At 38.1% G+C, this 22,022-nt stretch overlaps 1 protein-coding gene across 5 annotated transcripts in view; it reads left to right on the forward strand.

The window, feature by feature from the left end:
• The window catches only part of LOC131433743 (mitochondrial glutamate carrier 1-like), a 461,990-nt gene that overhangs the window by 54,676 nt on the left and 385,292 nt on the right, over nucleotides 1-22,022 (forward strand). The window contains exon 2 of one of the 5 annotated variants that reach the window (XM_058600331.1): nucleotides 40-384. The exons of the other annotated variants lie outside the window; for them this stretch is intronic. Within the exon in view, the coding sequence (XP_058456314.1) occupies nucleotides 356-384 (29 nt within the window). The 5' untranslated portion in view covers nucleotides 40-355. The remainder of the gene's footprint in view (nucleotides 1-39; nucleotides 385-22,022) is intronic. 5 annotated transcript variants of the gene reach the window in all.

A 22,022-nucleotide genomic window follows, 5' to 3' on the forward strand; every position in this document is an offset into this window, starting at 1 on the left:
ATATAACTCAGAAATAGGTATGAATTTCGAAATTTTCAGGTTTTGTTGTCCACAAGACGGGTCATGTTCTCCTTAAAGTCATTATTTGCTTGCTCATCTTTGTATCAACAGATTGCAATGATCCAACATATACATATAAGTTTAAAATTAACAAATAAAGCTAAAGCACTAACACTATAAATAGTTGATGACACAGCATTACAAAGCAGCTTTTTTAAGCAGCGAGATAGAAGAGAAAAGTGGATATGAAGATGGAAGAAGAAGGTTAGTTGAGGGAGAAGTGAGTGAGCGTGGGCGAACAACGGAGTTAGAACCGGCATGTAGATCTAATTAGTGAACAAACAAATGGTGGAAGATGGAGAAAATGAGAGAAAGGACGAACGGGTAAGTTTCGGCGAATCTGATTAGTTTCCAAATGGTGGTGAACATTTATTTACGTGACAGTTAAGGAATAATTGAATAAGCGTTCTATCGCATTAAGTGAGAGATGAAAATCAACGACCTGCGAGATAGTTTTAGCACGAGGGATTCGCAATGAACATCGGCTCAGCTATCTCCGAGAAAAGTGAGTGCATAGAAATGCTACATACATACATGCACACATACAGATATTTTACGTACTCGACGAACTGAGTCAAATGGTATATGACACTTTACCCTTCGGTCCTCGGTTCAAAAGTCGGTTTTCACAGTGATTGCAGATCCTTTGTATATAAGAAAGGCAAAAACGTGAACTTAATTCTCTAACTACTAAACCGTTGATCCTATATACATAGTTCCTTTGGAGAAATCATTTTTTAGTTATCAGTTCATCACTTTTATTCAGTATAATGTAGCTATTTGTTCGAACTCATGGAAGAGGAAGGAGTCTAACATAAATAAAAAAGCAAATTGAAACTCCAATGGTCTTAATAAAATGATAAAGAAGTTTCATGCAAGAAAAGTCACGACAAGCAAAAATGTCTCGAACTGGGACATTGGATAGTCTACCTTGGGTACGCAAAGAATTTATTAGTTGAGATCTGACATCACGATACTCCACCCATGTCCAAACGACATGATCAATGTCGCGATAACCTTTGCTACAAGCACAATGATTAGTCTCGGAATGTCCAATTCGAAGAAGATGTGCATCTAACGTTTAGTGATTGGACATGAGTCTGGATATCACACGAATGAAGTCCCTACTCACATTCAGTCCCCTGAACCATGCCTTTGTCGATATTTTAGGAATAATTGAGTGCATCCACCGACCCAGATCATCTCTATCCCAAGCAACTTGCCAGCTGGCAAGTGTTCTTTGACGAGACTCGAGTCGCTCATAAGTTTCACCGCCATAGCACCAAGTTTGGCTAAAATATTTACCTGGAATAGAGCAATGAGCTGGGACCCAAACTATTGTGATTTGATAATTATTCAATATGTCGTTCAAGCACTGTTTTATTTTGCCCAAGAAAAACGGCTCATTCTTGCCAATCATGCTTGAGCAAATGGCTTCAGTTGCACTCAGACTATCTGTGAAGACGAAATAATGGTGTGGAGATAATGTGACGATTACACTCAAGCTATAATGTACTGCTGCTAACTCTGCTATATAAACAGATGCAGGTACTTGAAGCCTAAATGAGGCCGAAACATTATTGTTGAACATATCAAACCTTGTCGCCTCTTCAATTCGTGATCCGTCCGTGTAATACTTTTTCTCAGAGCCAATACGCCTGATCTTACTTGTAAATATTTTTGGGATTTCCATCGAGTGTAGGTGTTCCGGGATACCACGCACTTCGCGCTGCAGGGATGTGTCGAAAATTAAAGTTGAGTCAGGGATATTTAGGAGGCTGACACAGATAGGAATATATCTTGAAGGTTTGATTTCGTGTAACATATGGTTAAAATATACTGTCATGAATCTTGTTTGAGATTAAGCTCGACTAGCCTTTCGAAGTTATTAATAACCAGGGGATTCAGTTATTCACTTCTTATTAGCAGTCGTGATGAAAGCTCCCAAAAGCGATCTTTTGATAGAAGAACTCCCGCCAGAACTTCAAGACTCATTGTATGTGTCGAATGCATGCAGCCTAAGACGATTTGCAAAAAACGATACTGAGTTCGCTCAAGGTTAATAATATGAAAGTTTGCAGTGGAACGAAAGCAAACACATCCATATTCCATCACTGAAAGTATCGTTGTTTGATACAATTTTATTAGATCTTCCGGATGAGCACCTTAACAAGATCCTGTTATTGTTCGAAGAAAATTTACTCTTTGTTAGCATTTTGTTATCATATACCTAATGTGTCCTCCCCACGTGCATTTGGAATCAAAACCGCACCCTGAGGTATTTGAAAGTCAAATCCTGTGCGATCATTCTTCCTATTATATGAAGCTGAAGCTTCGCGGGAGCATGCTTTCTTGGAAAGACGACCAACTGTGTTTTCTAAGCAGAGAATTCGATACCCAGATGGACAGCATAAACGGACAAGTTATCTAAGGTTTGGGTTTTGCAGGTTCAAAGCTTTGGGTCCAGTAACTGAAACCACGCCATCATTTGCAAATTGTTTTAGTGTGCATGTGGTAACTAGACAGCTGTCAATGTCTTTCACGTAAAAATTATAGAGGAGCGGACTGAGGCATGAACCTTGCGGGAGATCTATGTAGCTAATTCTGAATGTGGTTAAATCGCCATGTGAAAAATGGATGCACTTATCTGACAAAAGGTTGTGCAAATAATTATTTATAACCGCTGGAAGTCCTTGTTTTGTCTGATGTCCATGTGGAGCTTGTCTGAAAGAACATCAATGGAAACTGAATCAAATACTCCTTTGATGTCCAAAAATACAGATGCAATCTGTTGTTTTTAAGCGAAGGCAATTTGGATGTCAGACGAAAGTAATGCAAGGCAATCATTCGTCCCTATATTTCTAAGGAAGCCAAACTGAGTATCTGACAACAAACCGTTCGTCTCGGCCCAAGTGTCGAGACGTCGAAGGATAATTTTTTCGAACAATTTTGCAGGGCTACTTTGCAATGGATCTATATGCGTTGTGATTGGAAACTTTCACTTACCTTCAGTTAGGTGGAACAATATTTTGCTCAAGAAAGTTGCTTGAACAATTTTAACACACATCTTTTAGCGAGATGGGGCAGATTCTTCTTCAAGTTGAATTTAATTTTGTCCAACCCAGGAGCGTTATTGTTACAAGACAAGAGTGCTATAGAAAATTACATCATTGGAAAGGGGCTATCAATAAAACCATTCTTTGGATGAGATTCCTGAATACTACCCAGCGTAGGAACAGATTCTAGGAAAACTTTCCTAGCATAGTCAAATGTCCATCAGTTCGAGTATTCATCACTCTCATTTCCCACGTTACGATTCCTCATGCGTCTGGCCGTGTTCCAAAGAGTGCTCATTGAGGTTTCTCTTGCCAAACCTTCGACAACATGTCTCCAATAGCTACATTTCTTGGCCCGAAATATTCTCTTGTACTTGGTTTCTAAAGCCAAGAATTTTTCGAAATTCTGAGTTCCTCCTCCCCATTTTAGAAACGATTTTCAAGCTTGTTTTTTGCGAGTTCAGCCTCTGAGCACTCTTTTTCCCACCAGGCGTTGGGAGGCCTTCTGTTAACCGTTGGCCCAGGAAAACGTTTAGTTTGGGTTTGTTCTGAGGTATCCAGAAACGAACAAACTAGGAAGCCATATTTTAGGGGGCTCTTCCATTGAGTTCAAGGTACTTGAGATACTACTTTGGTATTTAATCCAGTCAATATTTTTTGTCAAATTATACGGAATATTAACTGAATTATCAATGCATTTGTTACTAATAATTGAGATGATGATTGGCAAATGATTCCCTACCGTTTAAGTCAGGCAATGTTCTCCAGGTGTAATCTTGTCGAATTGAAATCGAGCAAAGAGATAAATCTACTGCCATTGGACGTGCAGGAGGTCTTGGGATCCGGGAGCAGAGAAGGCTTCGATCATTTCATCAAGCTGTCGTTGCCCAACTTGAGCTCTTGGAGGAATATATACCGAAACAATGCAAATGTCCAAGCAACCACTTCTATATTAGAAATTGAAGGAATGTTTATTCTATAAAAGGAATAACATTTCTTAATTCCTAAAAGCACTCCGCCATACGTGGAGTCTCTATCGAGACGTATAATATTGAAGTCATCAAATTTTTAAGCAAATACATCACATTTTTGACTATGCAATAAAATTTTAAATTAATCAAGTTTTGGCATGATGCTTCGACAAATCCATTGCAGGGCAGTGATTTAATCATTTGCGACAGATGTTAAATTATTCATCAAATGATACAAAACCTGAAAGAACTGGCCATTGAGCTGATAACTGATTCAAAAAAGTTCTAGCTATCGGAAGGAATACCATTATGGGGGTCTTGAAGGGTTCAGAAATATTGAATGCTGTGAAAATCCATTCTACAATTTCGGAAAACTTCAGTAATCCTGTTGGTGGCTGTTAAATTGAGCCCACTGGATTATTATCTTTTTCTGTGCTTGATCCTGGATTGGTTTGTGAATTAGACATACCAGGAGGCACAGTCTTTGGTTTTAACATCTTTTGTCGTGAATACGACTTACTTTACTATGGGGCGTTTTTCAAAATTTACCCTCTGAGAGAGTGATAAGTTTTTGATCGTGAATATCTCATGTTATATCTAATGAATCAACATAATTCTTGCTACACGCCATCGGAAATATGATCACAATTTTATAATAAAATTTTCAGTTCTGTGACATATTCTCAAATGGTTCAAAATTAAACTTTTCTGAACTGTTTGGTATAAACGAGTATCAAAGAGGATAATTCATACGGAGCGTTTGCCTTTCTCGTATTTTGAAAGCTCATAGCTCAGTGATCTGTAGAAGGATTTATATAATCTAACTACCAATAGAATCGGAAATTTTCAACTTGAACGTGTATTGCAACAACATTGAAGTTTTTCAATAGTACACTATTGAAAAACCTGTTTGATTTAACTCATGACTGCACCAGCCAATCAGAACGCGAGACTTCTGCTTCTGTACAAGAGCATCCATATAAAAGTTGAGTGGTTCATTTTTCCTACCATTTGCTGAGCAACTGTTCCCGAAACAAGACACACGAGAGCAACATCGAGGACCTGTCGTCTCACAGTTTCCCGATCTGAATGCACGAGACACAATGACACCGAAAATCGGTAGAAAGGCAGCCAAAAAGTCCAGCAAGGCCCATTGCCGAAACAAGATACAAACGAGGACCATCTCAGATCTCAATATTTTCTACCAAAACATTCATCAAGATGGAAGTTAAATTAATTTGCACCATCACTAACACATTCAATTACGAACGGCAATGCGAAAGCGAAAGTTATGATTTTGAACACATATTTCTACTAGTATACAAATATGCCGTGCGAAACAGAGTTGAACAAATTGAACAAATGAAAGAGATGAACGAATGTTTCCACTTGATTTGCGCATTCTACTTTCCAGGCGTATCAGAACTGGCTAACCTTAAAGCAAGCCTAAATATTTCTTTATCATAGTGATGTGGTCGTCCTGAAAAGGACGGGATTTTCATCTCCTCGTCGTTACGGATGGCCAGCTGCAAATGGCGAGGGATGATTTTCGTTTTCTTGTTGTCACGGGCAGCATTACCGGCCAATTCCAACACTTCGGCAGCCAAGTACTCCATCACTGCCGCCAGATAGACCGATGCACCGGCACCGACACGCTCTGCGTAGTTTTCCTTCCGGAGCAGACGATGGATTTTGCCAACTGGGAACTGCAGACCAGCACGGTTCGAGCGGGACTTTGCCTTGCCCTTAACTGTTCCTCCTGTGTTCGTGTTTCTGCGTCAAAATTTCACAAGATGCTGTTAACAGCTCGATAGCCAATTTAGTATTACTGGCTGCTGCTCTACTAACTCTCTCTTTTATATCATCTCACTGTTTCAGCGCGTTCTGCGAAGGGGAGGTCCGTACACCGCTACCAGTATAAAATGAAATGTGATGTAAGAAATAGCGTCATTTAAGTTAAAGCAGCTACTCTATACGTACGAGACACCGTCAGAACGATGGCACCGAAAACAGGTAGAAAAGCAGATTTGTACCGTCACTAACACATTCAATTATGAACGGCAATGCGAAAGCGAATGTTGAACACATCTTTATACTAGTAAAAATCGTGTCGTGTAAAAATATGCCAAGCGAAACATACAGGTTAATCTGCATTATTATTATTATTATTATTATTTTATTATTATTATTATTATTATTATTATTATTATTATTATTATTATTATTATTATTATTATTATTATTATTATTATTATTATTATTATTATTATTATTATTATTATTATTATTATTATTATTATTATTATCAGCGCTTAACTTCCAAGCCGAACAGTTGAGTTTCTCGCGTATTGTTTTCTGGAAGTCTATCACAACTTCATCGATAATATTTAACATATATATCATCTTGACCATCGGGTCAAAGTTTTTGAAATCTTTCGTCGATAGGTATGAATCGTCGCGAAAATACATTTCGCGTTGATTACGCAAACATTCCGAGGAAACCATCTTACGAAGAAGTGCATCAATTCGTTAGTGATACTCTCGGTCTAAAACGAGAAGAGGTGCAACGTATACAATGTAGCAGATTTCTCGGGTGCGCTTTCGTGAAGACAAACGACATTGAAATTGCTCAACGTGTAGTCGATGAACATGATAATAAGCATGATGTCGAGATCGATGGTAAAGTTCACAAACTGCGTATCACCATGGAGGATGGCGCAGTTGAAGTAAAATTGTAGGATCTCTCCGAGGACGTAACAAACGATTCTATCAAGGAATTCCTGAGTGACTACGGCGAGATATACTCAATAAACGAACAATTATGGGACAGCAAATATGTGTTTGGCAATATCCCGACTGGTGTGCGAATTGCTAAGATGATAGTGAAGAAGAACATTCCGTCCTTTGTTAAGGTTGACGGAGAAATAACAGCCCTATCCTACTATGGTCTGCGTCAAACATGCAAACACTGTGAAGAGTTTGCTCATATAGGAATTCCTTGTGTCCAAAACAAAAAATTGTTAATACAGAAACTCGAAGCCGAGCAAAAATCGTACGCGAACGTAGCGAAAATCGGTCCGAAAGCCCTCAACACGAAATCTAATTTACATGCGCATATGCCAAAACAACAGGCATCAATCCAACAAACGGGGCCAGTAATGAATACAAAAATGCCACCGCCGGCGCCTCGCCAAGCTAAACACGATACTCTAACACTTGATGCCGAAAATATACAAGCGATCCAAAAACAAATAATACCGAAAGGACAAATGATTCGAAAAGTCACATCGAGCGGAAGAAAGGATGGGAACGAAACAGATGATTCTTCTTCATCCTCGATAAGCCGACGACTACGCGAACGACCCCCAGATAAGAAACAACGACACGAAAGTGAGGTTGAGAGAATGAGTGATGGGAACTAGATGGATCATCGCAGTTACAATCTCGCAACAATAAATATTAACACCATATCAAACACAACCAAAATAAACGCACTTCGCACCTTCATACGTATGAATGATCTTGACATAATATTTCTACAAGAAGTGGAAAATGAACAACTATTTCTTCCTGGTTATCATATTATTTTCAATATTGATACTGCAAGACGTGGTACAGCAATTGCGCTTAAGGAGCATATAGTATACACGCATGTTGAAAAAAAAGTCTAGATGGTAGATTGATCGCACTTCGCATACAGAACACAACTTTATGTAACATATATGCACCATCAGACACGGCTTTTAGAGCAGAAAGAGAACGTTTCTTTAACTCCACGTTGGCTTATTATCTACGCCATCAAACAGAACACATAATACTCGCAGGTGATTTTAATTGTGTTCTGCGTACCATTGATGCTACAGGATCTAATACGAGTTCATCTCTAAAAACAACCGTGCAACAACTACAACTTTACGACGTGTGGCAAAAGCTTCGCCCCAGGGAAACTGGACATACATATATAACCCATAATTAGTCTTCAAGATTAGATCGCGTTTATATAAGTAGGGGTCTGAATAATCAAATTCGAGAAATATACACCCACGTATGCTCCTTCACTGATCACAAAGCAGTTACACTTAGACTTTGCCTTCCCAATCTTGGCAGGGATCATGGCAGAGGATTCTGGACAATTCGTCCCCATCTTCTCACCCAAGAGAACCTTGATGATCTTCAATTAAGATGGCAATACTGGACCATACAAAAACGAAACTATCCCTCATGGATGCTGTGGTGGATCAATTTTGCAAAACCCAAAATAATTTCCTTTTTTCGATGGAAGTCCAAATCGTCTCTCAATGAATTTCATCAAAAGTTCCAGCGATTATATGCACAATTGAGAGCCGCGTATGACGATTATTTCCAAAATCCTATGATGCTTGTAAATATAAATCGAATCAAAGCGGAAATGTTATCATTACAAAGAGAGTTCTCGCAAATGTTCACCCGAATTCATCAAACTTTCGTTGGAGGGGAGGCTCTTTCAGTGTTCCAGCTTGGTGAAAGAAGACGCAAGAAAACTACCATCACACTACTACAAGATGAAAACGAACAGTATATTGAACAACCTGAGGAAATTGAAGAGCATATGCTGTGTTATTTCAAAAAGCTGTATGAACATGAGGCAGCGAGTGATGATGCGGAAGAGAGATTCGACAGTGACACAGTTATACCTGAACACGATGAAGCAAACGAAGCGTGCATGTATGATATTACGACTGCAGAAATATTCACAGCCATAAAATCCAGCGCACCCAGAAAATCGCCGGGTCATGATGGTATTCCAAAAGAATTTTACCTTCGTGCATTTGATACAATTCACAGAGAGTTAAATTTAATCATCAATGAAGCGCTAAGAAGTAATTTTCCAGCAGAATTCATGGATGGCATAATCGTGTTGGTAAAGAAAAAAGGACTCGATAATACTGCTCGATCGTATAGGCCGATATCTCTACTGAATTTCGATTACAAAATTCTTTCAAGAATCCTCAAAGCTCGTTTGGAGACTATTTTAAGTGAACACAGGATTCTTAGTGCATCTCAAAAATGTTCCAAATATATTTCAAGCTACGTTAGCCTTGAAAGATCGTATCGCACAACTGAAAGCGCAAAAACAGCGAGGTAAGCTTATATCATTCGATCTAGAGCATGCTTTCGATCGGTTAAACAGAGAGTTTCTATTCAAAACCATGAGGGATATTGGAATAAATACTAACTTAGTAAATCTGCTCTCTCGTTTCACTGATTTATCTACATCACGTTTGATCGTAAATGGCCATCTCTCTCCCGCGTTCCCGGTTCAAAGAGGCGTGAGACAGGGCGATCCGCTCTCAATGTTACTTTTTGTGATCTCGATTCAACCCTTGATTAACAGATTAGAAAGAATTTGCGGATGCGATCTTGTGGTAGTGTATGCAGATGATGTGAGTATCATTGTAACATCAGCAGAAAAAAATTGAGCGGGCGAGAGAACTTTTCTCCAAGTTTCGTCTAGTTTCTGGAGCAAAACTCAACCTTTCAAAAACGACATCAATCGATATCGGTCACATTAATGGCAATGAATTGAAGCTATCTTGGTTACGTACTGAAAATACAATTAATATTCTTGGTGTGATTTTCACAAATTCAATTCGTCTAATGGTAAAACTGAATTGGGATTCCACTGTTACCAAATTTGCCAAACAAATCTGGATGCACTCACCACGATCTCTTACACTTAACCAAAAAATAATTCTATTGAACACATATATTTCTTCAAAAATGTGGTATTTAGCATCGAATCTTCTTCCGTGCAATTATCATATTGCAAAAATTACATCGATGATGGGAAATTTCTTATGGAGTAGATACTCAGCCAGAGTTCCAATTCAACAGCTAACAAGACTGCATGAAGACGGTGGTATGAAACTGCAGCTACCTGTATTTAAAAGTAAGGCTCTCCTGATCTCGAGACATATGAAAGAAATAGATTCGACACCCTTTTATAGCTCATACATTCTGCAAAATACCAATACTCGAATGAACCCACCTACGGATCTTCCGTGCTTAAAATGTATATGCCAAAGCATTCCTCAATTACCAGTTCAAATTCAGCGTAATATAACTGCGAACGAGGCTCATCTATTTTATGTTAAGCAAACCGAAATTCCTCATGTAGAGCACAATAGCCCAACGATTCAATGGCGACGAGTATGGAAAAACGTTGCAAACAAAGAGCTCACTTCAATACAGCGAAGCACATTATATGTTTGGGTGAATGAAAAAACGGAGCATAGGCAACTGATGTTTACTATCAGACGCGCAGATGGTGTGAATTGCATCGTTTGTAATGCAGCGATAGAGACACTTCAACACAATTTTGCGAATGTCCAAGGGTTCAGGCCGCATGGATCGAATTACAACGAAAAGCAACAAATGTATTGGGTGGCTGGCGAAAAATCACATTCAACGAGTTTCAAAAACCTGAACTACTAAATGTAGAAAAAAAGAGGAAAGTGAAAATTTTAAAAGTTTTTGTAAATTATATATCATTTATTATGGAAAATCAAAATGTAATTAATATAGATGCACTTAACTTCCACTTAGATCTTTAAGTATACATACACTAGACAAATAAACAATATTTTCAAAAAAAAAAAAATTATTATTATTATTATTATTATTATTATTATTATTATTATTACTATCATTATTCTTATTAGAATGACTCTTGCATACCGAATCAGATATCTTCGAACTTTGTAGCATCAATAAAAATAAACTACAAATTTGTCGTACCTAGCCTGCTATATTAGCAAATTAAAATGGAATTGTTTCAAGTTTAGAATATATAGTTGTAGAATAGTAGCTGTTTAATGTAACTAATCTGTACTTTAATGTAGGTACATCGCTTCAAACTCTATTAGTGAAAAAGAGGAAAGCTTGCACAATTCATACAATCAATCAACTAACTGATATTCGGAAAAGTGATGGGATCGTATCAGTTTTTTCGTATTCACGACATCCAGTTAAGTCTCTGACATTACCCACCCACCTTTTGTCATTTTTGGCAATTTGGAGGAGGACTTCGTTCTCTTAACTGACCCTTGGGTAGCGATAATCGAAGTACCTTCACTATTCCCGTCAGAGTCAGATTCCTCTGGCTCCGTTAGACTTGAAAACCCGTTCTCGGTTTCCAAACGGGGACATCAATGACCATTTTAAGCACTTCTGCATATGTGCGCTTAGACCGTGCTATTCAAGAAAGCTTCATTTTGTCTTTGTGCAACTAAAATGCAGCGCATACTGAAATATCATGAGGACTCTCTCCACAATAAATACATTTTTCAATTTCTTCATTGCAATTATTATCTGAATGGAATCCCTCACACTTTATACCGTGTTGCCGAATTTTTTGCAGATCGTACAATTCATTACATTTGGAATCAAACTTTCGTCCATGGATTCATCCATTACATTTAATTTTGAATCAAGTTTTGAAATTATAAATTCAACCAACAATCTAGAATACTCAATTGAAAGAAAAAACTACAAGGATCAGCCCCATGGGGTTGTTCGAGCCGTTGATGTGGAACAAGGCAACCAAAATTTCCAATGATTGACATTTTCAATTAATCGTCACACTTTTGAATTCGCAAATGCACAAGTGTCTGCTTAGATTGATCCTTATTAGGAATCAACACCGAACACGCGAACCCAGAATATAGACTCTATTTATCGTGAAATTACATCAATAGCCCAAATGTATGCAATTAAATGTTTGTATATGCTTGCGATACGGATATCGATATTTAAGCTTCTCTTCACCAAGCTTGTGTTCAAGTTTTGTATGCAAGCAGTTATTTTTATAGCATTTCTCTACCATTACTACCATTCTGCGATTTCGGTTGAAGCGATAAAATATTTCTCATTATCAATCGAGTTCATCTTATATATATTAGAAATTAGTATTGTGCACTCTAAATTTACCCTGGGGTAGTTGTCAATTTCTCAGGCGAAACGACATAACATGGGATTTCATTCAATCTTGCATGACACAAGATCAGAGCATACCAATAAAAGCTTCAAATCTTTATGGCACTTTTTGTCTTGCTGTGTAGCAACAACCTACCTCTAGCAAGCTACGCATAAGACTGAAACGTTAGCTATAATTTCGCTTCTATTTGTAGATTCGCGTGCTTCTAACAGCTTTGCTTTTGCTTCGATTGACCAATCAGAGCGCTGCTTTCCCTTTGATATATCGCTTACTCCTTCAAAACCGTCGACTATGGCAGGGAAATCCGGTATACCTGAGATTTTTTGCAGCCAAAATAGGACACTGCTAGCTATTAATCAACATTTCAATGATATACTATTAAAAATACATGGATATTAACATTCAAATCAATACGTAGAAATATTTCCAATCAAATGGTGACATAATATTAATAATTGATACATAATTGACTGAGCTGTAATTGTTCAAAACCTGACCACATTTCTACGTGTATTTTTCTTGAGTTTCTAGTTTGCACCCCTATATAGAAAACAAAAATGTGTTCCACATTAAAATTACTTCTACTTTGTAACTGTTGTCTATCTCTGTTACACTGTCGTGTTGAACCTCGTTGCGCTAGATGTAGTTGTTGGTTGTACCTGGATGTTGATACAACGCTGAAGCTCACTGTGACGAGAGAATACGATGCGATGTGATGCTACTGCAACCTGGCATCAAGTACCACACGATTTCCGATTCTCTTTTATCCACTGTCACCAGGTCAGGTTAACGGTGTATATCAGCATGTTGTATGGCACTGGAAAGATCAAGTTGTCTTGTCTCCTTCTTCCTTGTGCTCTGAACCGTTGTGCCTTTGCACTCTCTTGCTTAGCTATTGTGGCTGTGTATTGTAGCCAGGGTAGAACTTGGGAAACGCTCTTTGTTGTATCCTTCACCAGCTTGGCCCAGCACTCTTTTATGCAGCAGAACTATACGTTTTGACGATTGATGCCAACAGGGCTCTACCTGTAGTCCAACCGTTTACGTATTTAACCGTTATTAATCTGTATGCTATCAGTCACAACCTCATCGGTTGAATGATTTTTACGGAATGGGAACCAAACTATTGTGATTTGATAATTATCATTCAATATGTCGTTCAGGCACTGTTTTATTTTGCCCAATAAAAACAGTTCATTTTTGCAGCAGCGTTTGATCGAATGGCTTCAATTGCACTCAGACTATCTGTGAAGAGAAAATAATGGTTTGGAGCTTTATTCAAGTTTCGCCTTCGGCTCATCAGTGCTTAAAGCAGTTCAAATTGAACTGCCATCTCCGCCTAACAGTTCAATTTGAACCGCTAAGCAGACGCAAAGTTTACACTATTTATGTAACGACTTTTCGGATATTGCACCGAGATGCTATATCCTTTCTGATGGCTAGAACGAAAACGAGTGACGACTGATTACTGGTCGCCGCAGAGTGTGAACATTAAGGGTTTTTTTGGGGTTTGCACAGAAAAGCACATATTTCATTTCAGCTTTCTTCACGTTTCGCCTTCGGCTCATCAGTGCTTAAAGCAGTTCAAATTGAACTGCCATCTCCGCCTAACAGTTCAATTTGAACCGCTAAGCAGACGCAAAGTTTACACTATTTATGTAACGACTTTTCGGATATTGCACCGAGATGCTATATCCTTTCTGATGGCTAGAACGAAAACGAGTGACGACTGACTACTGGTCGCCGCAGAGTGAACTGCTTTAAGCACTGATGAGCCGAATGCGAAACGTGAAGAAAGCTGAAATAAAATATGTGCGTTTCCGTACAAACCCAAAAACCCTATACTTCAAGCTATAATGAACTGCTGCTAACTCTGCTATATGAACAGATGCAGATTCGTGGAGCCTAAACGAGACAGAAACATTATTGTTGAACATACCAAATCCAGTAGTCCTTTCAATTCGTGATCCGTCCGTGTAAAACATTTTCTGAGAGCCAATATGACTGAACTTACTTGAAAATATTTTTCGGATTTCCATCGAACGTAGGTGATCCGGAATTCCGCACACATCGCACAGTATGAATGTGTCGAAAAATAAAGTTGAGTCATGGACATTTAGGAAGCTGACACGGATAGGAATATATCTTGAAGGGTTGATTTCCTGTGACATATGTATAGTTAAAATATGCTGTCATTCCGTAATAGCCGTTCAACCGAGAAGGTTGTGTATAGAAGCGTACAGTTTAATAACGCTGGTCAGTTTACACGCGTTAAATACAACAACGGTTGAACTTCAGGTAGAGACCTGTTGGCAGCAGCCGTTAAAACGTATAGTTGTGCTGCATAAGAGAGCCCTAGTGCTGGGCCAAGCTGGTGAAGGAAACAACAAAGGGCGTTTCCCGAGCTCTACCCAGGCCACAATATACAGCCACAAGTGCTGAGCAGGAGAGTGCAAAGGCACATAGAAGAAGGAGAGTGCAAAGGCACATAGAAGCAGGAGAGTGCAAAGGCACACCGGTGCGAAGGCACTTCGGTGCAGAAGCATATCGGTGCGAAGCACAAGGAAGAAGGAGACAAGACAACTCGATCTTTCCACTGCCATACAACACGCAGGTATACACCGGTGACCTGCGCTGGTTGCAGCTGGTGAAGAGAAAAGAGAGAATCTGAAATCGTGTGGTGCTGGATGTCAGGTAGCAGTAGCATCACATCGCATTCTATCGCTACAGTGAGCTTCAGCGTTGTATCAACGTCCAGATACATCCAACAAGAACATCTGGAGCAACGGGAGTCAACACGGTAGCAACAGAGATAGACAACAATTTCAAGGTAGAAGTTTTTTTCCTTTTGATTGAGTACTGTGTAGTGTTGGTTTCATATTTATTTTAAAGTTTGATTCAAAATTTGAATGTAATGGATGAATCCATGGACGAAAATTTGATTCAAAAACCTAGCATGAATCCTATACCCTCCTGAACGAAAAAGGTGGGTGGGTAATGTCAGAGACATAACTGGATGTCGTGAATACGAAAAAACTGATACGATTCCATCACTTTTCCGAATATCAGTTAGTTGATTGATTGTATGAATTGTGCAAGCTTTCCTCATTTTCACTAATAGAATTTGAAGCGATGCACCTACATTAAAGTACAGATTAGTTACATTAAACAGCTACTATTCTACAACTATATATTCCAAACTTGAAACAATTCCTTTTTAATTTGCTAATATAGCAGGCTCGGTACGAAAAATTTGTAGTTTATTTTTATTGATGCTACAAAGTTCGAAGATATCTGATTCTTCTCAAAATTTCAGTACGAGACAATTGCAATGGCCTGGTCTGAAATGTATCGACGATATTCGGTATGCAAGAGTCATTCTAATAATAATAATGATATAATAATAATAATAATAATAATAATAATAATAATAATATTAATAATAATAATAATAACAATAATAATAATAATAATAATAATAATACTAATAATAATAATAGTAATAATAATAATAATAATAATAATAATAATAATAATAACAATAATAATAATAATAATAATAATAATAATAATGATAATATTAATAATAATAATAATAATAATAATAATAATAATAATAATAATAATAATAAAAATAATAATAATAATGCAGATTAACCTGTATATATGGCAACCCTGTTTCGCATGGCATATTTTTACACGACCTCATACTAGTATAAAGATGTGTTCAACATTCGCTTTCGCATTGCCGTTCATAATTGAATGTGTTAGTGACGGTACAAATCTGTGAGACGATATAAAAGAGAGAGTTAGTAGAGCAGCAGCCAGTAATACTGAATTGGCTGTCGAGCTGTTAACAGCATCTTGTGGAATTTTGACGCAGGAACACGAACACAGGAGGAACAGTTGAGGGCAAGGCAAAGTCCCGCTCGAACCGTGCTGGTCTGCAGTTCCCAGTTGGTAAAATCCATCGTCTGCTCCGGAAGGAAAACTACGCAGAGCGTGTCGGTGCTGGTGCATCGGTCTATCTGGCGGCAGTGATGGAGTACTTGGCTGCCGAAGTGTTGGAATTGGCCGGTAATGCTGCTCGTGACAACAAGAAAACGAAAATCATCCCTCGCCATTTGCAGCTGGCCATCCGTAACGACGAGGAGATGAAAACCCCGTCCTTTTCAGGACGACCACATCACTATGATAAAGAAATATTTAGGCTTGCTTTAAGGTTAGCCAGTTCTGATACGCCTGGAAAGTAGAATGCGCAAATCAAGTGGAAACATTCGTTCATCTCTTGCATTTGTTCAATTTGTTCAACTATGTTTCGCACGGCATATTTGTATACTAGTATAAATATGTGTTCAAAATCATAACTTTCGCTTTCGCATTGCCGTTCGTAATTGAATGTGTTAGTGATGGTGCATATTAATTTAACTTCCATCTTGATGAATCTTTTGGTAGGAAATATTGAGATCTGAGATGGTTCTCGTGTGTATCTTGTTTCGGCACTGGACTTTTTGGCTGCCTTTCAACCGATTTTCGGTGTCATTGTGTCTCGTGCATTCAGATCGGGAAACTGTGAGACGACAGGTCCTCGATGTTGCTCTCTTGTGTCTTGTTTCGGGAACAGTTGCTCAGCAAATGGTAGGAAAAATGAACCACTCAACTTTTAAATGGATGCTCTTGTACAGAAGCAGACGTCTCGCGTTCTGATTGGCTGGTGCAGTCATGAGTTAAATCAAACAGGTTTTTCAATAGTGTACTATTGAAAAACTTCAATGTTGTTGCAATACACGTTCAAGTTGAAATTTTTCGATTCTATTGGTAGTTAGATTATATAAATCCTTCTTCAGATCACTGAGCTATAAGCTTTCAAAATACGAGAAAGGCAAATGCTCCGTATGAATTATCCTCTTTGATACTCGTTTATACCAAACAGTTCAGAAAAGTTTAATTTTGAATTATTTAAAAATATGTCACACAACTGAAAATTTTATTATAAAATTATGATCATATTTCCGATGGTGTGTAGCAAGAATTATGTTGATTCATTAGATATAACATGAGATATTCACGATCAAAAACTTATCACTCTCTCAGAGGGTAAATTTTGAAAAGGCGCCCCATAGTAAAGTAAGTCGTATTCACGACAAAAATATCAGGAGAGTTCTTCTGGGCCTTGGATAGTCTTTTTTAGACGTATATCAAAGTCATTAAACATTTAACAAATTTCTAAAGGTTTGACATCACGATTCTCCTCAATCAAAGAGATCATAAAAGTAAATAACGATAAAATTCGTGTTGTGGTAAATAATTTGAAACACGCGAATGATATTGTCTCTTCGGAACATTTCATTAAAGAGTATAAAGTTTACATACCCTCCAAAGATGTCGAAATTGACGGTGTTGTTACCGAATCGAGTCTTTCGGTAGATGATTTACTCAAGCATGGTGCTGGTCGTTTCAAGAACTCTATGCTTGAGGGTGTGAAAATACTGGAGTGCAAATAACTGTACTCAATAGTTTATGAAGAGGGAAAAAAGTTTATCGCCCATCAGACTCGTTTCGAGTGACATTTGCCGGATCTGCGTTGCCGTCCCATGTCTATGTCGATAAAATTCGCCTCCCTGTTCGGCTTTTTGTTCCAAATGTAATGAATTGTACGAACTGCAAAAAATTCGGCCACACAGCTACTTACTGTAGTAATAAACCAAAATGTATTAAGTGTGAAGGGCCTCATAAAGATAATGATTGCAACAAGGAAATTGAAAAATGTATTTATTGTGGGGAAAGTCCTCATGAGGATATTTCAGTATGCACTGCATTTAAAGTGCACAAAGACAAAATTATGCTTTCTTTAAAAGCACGGTTCAAGCGCACATATGCAGAAATGCTTAAAACGGTCATTGATGTCCCCCCTTTGGAAACCGAAAACGGGTTTTCAAATCTAGAGGAACCAGAGGACTCTGACTCTGACGAAAATAGTGAAGGTAATTCGTTTATCACTACCCAAGGGTCAGTTAAGAGAAAGAAGTCTTCTTCCAAATTACCGAAAAAGACACCTAAAATTTCATCTTCAAAAAAAAATCCCCGTGTTAAACAAAAATAGCCAAAACCAAAGACTGTGCCTCCTGGTTTGTCAAATTCACAAACCAATCCAGGATCTAGCATAGAAAAAGGTAATAATCCTGTGGACTCCATTTCACAGCCACCAACAGGATTACTGAAGTTTTCGGAAATTGTAGAATGGATTTTCTCAGCATTCAATATATCTGAACCCTTCAAGCCCCTCATAATGGCATTCCTTCCATTAGCTAGAACATTTTTGAAGCAGTTATCAGCTCAATGGCCAATTGCCTCAGGTTTTGTATCTTTCGATGGATAATTTATCACCCGCCGCAAATGATACAATCACTGTTCTGCAGTGGAATTGCCAAAGCATCATGCCAAACCATGATTCATTTAAGGTTTTGTTGCATAGTAAAAAATGTGATGTATCTCGATAGAGACTCTCCGTATGGTGGAGTGCTTTTGGGAATTAAAAAAATTAGAGGGTTGTATTCAAGACACGACCGAGCACAATAACATTAAAAATGGAACGTTTCTAGGGTCTTCGTAATAAATACAAAAATAAAGATGATAATGATGATGATACACTAAACTGAAAACTTTTTCAATTGACTAATTACAAACTTGCTCTAGTTAAGGCGCTTAGATTGTTAGCGAATGATAAAATTGACAATTAGATTCTTTCTTGATAATTAATTATATTCAATTTTGATCATGTAAAATCGCAAGTAAACTTACCTTTAGTTTATCTTTGATACTATATGATATTGCATCTAATTGTACTGTATATGTGAGCCTGTGGAACTCATTTATACTACCAAACCGAGGAGGCCGCTTTTAGATAAGTTTCAGAATTTAATTTTGAATCTTTTGAAGCGTTTAATTCCTGGTTCCCACCACTCGTTCAGTCACATTGTCACGTTTTGTTCGTATGGGAATGGAGATTTAAGTATGCAAACCGATCCGTTGACAAATTAAAACATTTTTAAGCTTACAATATTGAAGCTTTGGAATCATTTAAATGAGGAAAATCCATTAACAAATCATCGAGGAACAAGCGCTGCAAATTAGATCCGAATTAGATCTAGTGCCGTTAATACTAAATTAGCCTGATAGTTACCAGAGAACCAAAATAAAATACTCATTTCAAATAAATTTTTCAAAGAATGCAATTGAATTATTCAAATGACGTTATCTCATAAGTTTAAGTTAAATGTTTCCGAATCGATTGGTTGTTGAATTATATGAATCCATCAACAAATGACTGAGGTATGAGCGTTCAAAATTATGGCAGAAAAATGTTACACGATTAGTTTTGCATGTTTTAATTTGACACCCAGCCTCGGGAAGCGAAATATAAGGCATTTTTAATCGCAAAATCGATTAACAATTCGCTAAATACATGGGATATTTCAAAAGAACCGATAACCACGCTGATTCGGTTCTTCAATATCTAGATGATATATAAGATATTTAAGCGAACATGGTGTTGTGCAGACAACAGGAAATTTCACCAACGCATAATGCCAAAGCGACAATCCAGCGAGCGAACGCATACACAATCCAGTCATTAGCTCACTGGACGAGCTACTTGTTTCATTCACAGTCAAACATCAACTAGGCAAAGAGATATTGTGCCGCCTATATTTATAGATTTCTCTTCATACTACGCATAACGATACGGTGTTTTTTATGCATGACGCAAAGCCTCCTATGCCGAACAAGAAGTTGACGTCATTTTGTATAACGGGGATTGGTGGATGAAAACATAGGTCGATTCCAACCATTTTTTCAATAGTATGCTATTGAAATACTGAAACGACGTCGTTATACATGTTTAAGTTAAAAGTTTCCGAATCGATTGGTTGTCAAATTATAACAATCCATCAACAAATGACCGAGTTATTAACGTTCAAAATTATGACACAAAAAGGTTACGCAGCTATTTTTGAAACTTTTAATTGACACCCGGCCCCGTATAGTGAAGAGTAAGGCATTTTTAATGCCAAAATGCTATTCCTTTTATATATTAAACATCCCTTCAACTTCTAGTATAGAAGTTGTTGCTTGCCAAACAAACATTAAAGGAAAAGATATTTGTATAGCTTCGGTTTATATTCCTCCAAAAGCACAAGTTGGACAGCGACAGCTTAATAAAATGGTTGAAGCCCTTCCTGCTCCACGATTGATTCTGGGGGATTTAAATTCGCACGGTATTATGTGGGGTTCCGTTTACAATGATAGCAGATCATCGTTAATACAAAACATTTGTGGCAATTTTAACATGACAGTTTTAAATATGGGTAGCAGGACACCGATCCCATAGACCTCCTGCACGCCCAAGTGCATTAGATCTATCTCTTTGCTCAACATCAATTCGACTAGATTGCACCTGGAAAATATTGCCTGATTTACACGGTAGCGATCTTTTACCAATCATCATCTCAATTAGCAGTAGCAATTGCATTGCTACTTCAGCTAGTATTCCATATGATTTGACAAAAAATATCGACTGGATTAAATACCAAAGTAGTATCTCTAGTATTTTGAATTCAATGGAAGAGCTCCCTCCACTTGAAGAATATGACTTCCTCGTTTGTTCGATTCTGGAGGCCGCAGAACAATCCCAAACTAAACGCTTTCATGGGCCAACGACTAACAGAAGGCCTCCCAACCCCTGGTGGGACAAAGAGTGCTCAGAGGCTAAACTCGCAAAACAAAATGCTTGCAAGACGTTTCTGAAACGGGGAGGAGGAACTCCTCAGAATTTTGAAAAACTTATGGTTTTAGAAACCAAGTACAAGAGCATACTTCGAGCCAAAAAATGTAGCTATTGGAGACATTTTGTCGAAGGTTTGTCAAGAGAAACCTCAACGAGCACTCTTTGGAACACGGCCAGACGAATGAGGAATCGTAACGTGGGCAATGAGAGTGATGAATACTCGAACCGATGGATATTTGACTTTGCTAGGAAAGTTTGCTCAGATTCTGTTCCTACGCAGAGCATTATTCGGGAATCTCCTTCAAATAATGGTTTCATTAATAACCCCTTTACAATGATGGAATTTTCTATAGCACTATTGTCTTGTAACAATAACACTCCTGGGTTGGACAGAATTAAATTCAACTTGGTGAAGAATCTGCTCGACCTCGCAAAAAGACGTTTGTTGGAATTGTTCAACAAGTTTCTTGAGCAAAATATTGTTCCACCTGACTGGAGACAAGTGAAAGTTATCGCCATTCAAAAGCCGGGGAAACCAGCTTCCAATCACAACTCATATAGACCCATTGCGATGTTGTCCTGCATCAGAAAATTGTTCGAAAAAATTATTCTACGACGTCTCGACACTTGGGTCGAGACGAACGGTTTGTTGTCAGATACTCAGTTTGGTTTCCGTAGAAATAAAGGGACGAATGAGGCCTTGCATTACTTTCGTCTGACATCCAAATTGCCTTCGCTCAAAAGCAACAAATAGCATCTGTATTTTTAGACATTAAAGGAGCATTTGATTCAGTTTCCATTGATGTTCTTTCAGAAAAGCTCCACCAACATGGACTCCCAGCGGTTATAAATAATTATTTGCACAACCTTTTGTCAGAGAAACGCATGCGTTTTTCACATGGCGATTTGGCAACATTCAGAATTAGCTACATGGGTCTCCCGCAAGGCTCATGCCTCAGTCCGCTCCTCTATAATTTTTACGTGAATGACATTGACAGCTTTCTTGTAACCCCATGTACACTAAGACAATTGGCAGGTGATGGCGTGGTTTCAGTTACTGGACCCAAAGCTATTGATCTGCATAAACCATTGCAAGATACCTTAGATAACTTGTCCGTTTGGGTTATTCATCTTGGTATCGAATTCTCTGCGGAGAAAACAGAGATGGTTATCTT

The sequence above is a fragment of the Malaya genurostris genome, chromosome 3, assembly GCF_030247185.1.
Source record: "Malaya genurostris strain Urasoe2022 chromosome 3, Malgen_1.1, whole genome shotgun sequence".
NCBI lineage: Eukaryota > Metazoa > Arthropoda > Insecta > Diptera > Culicidae > Malaya > Malaya genurostris.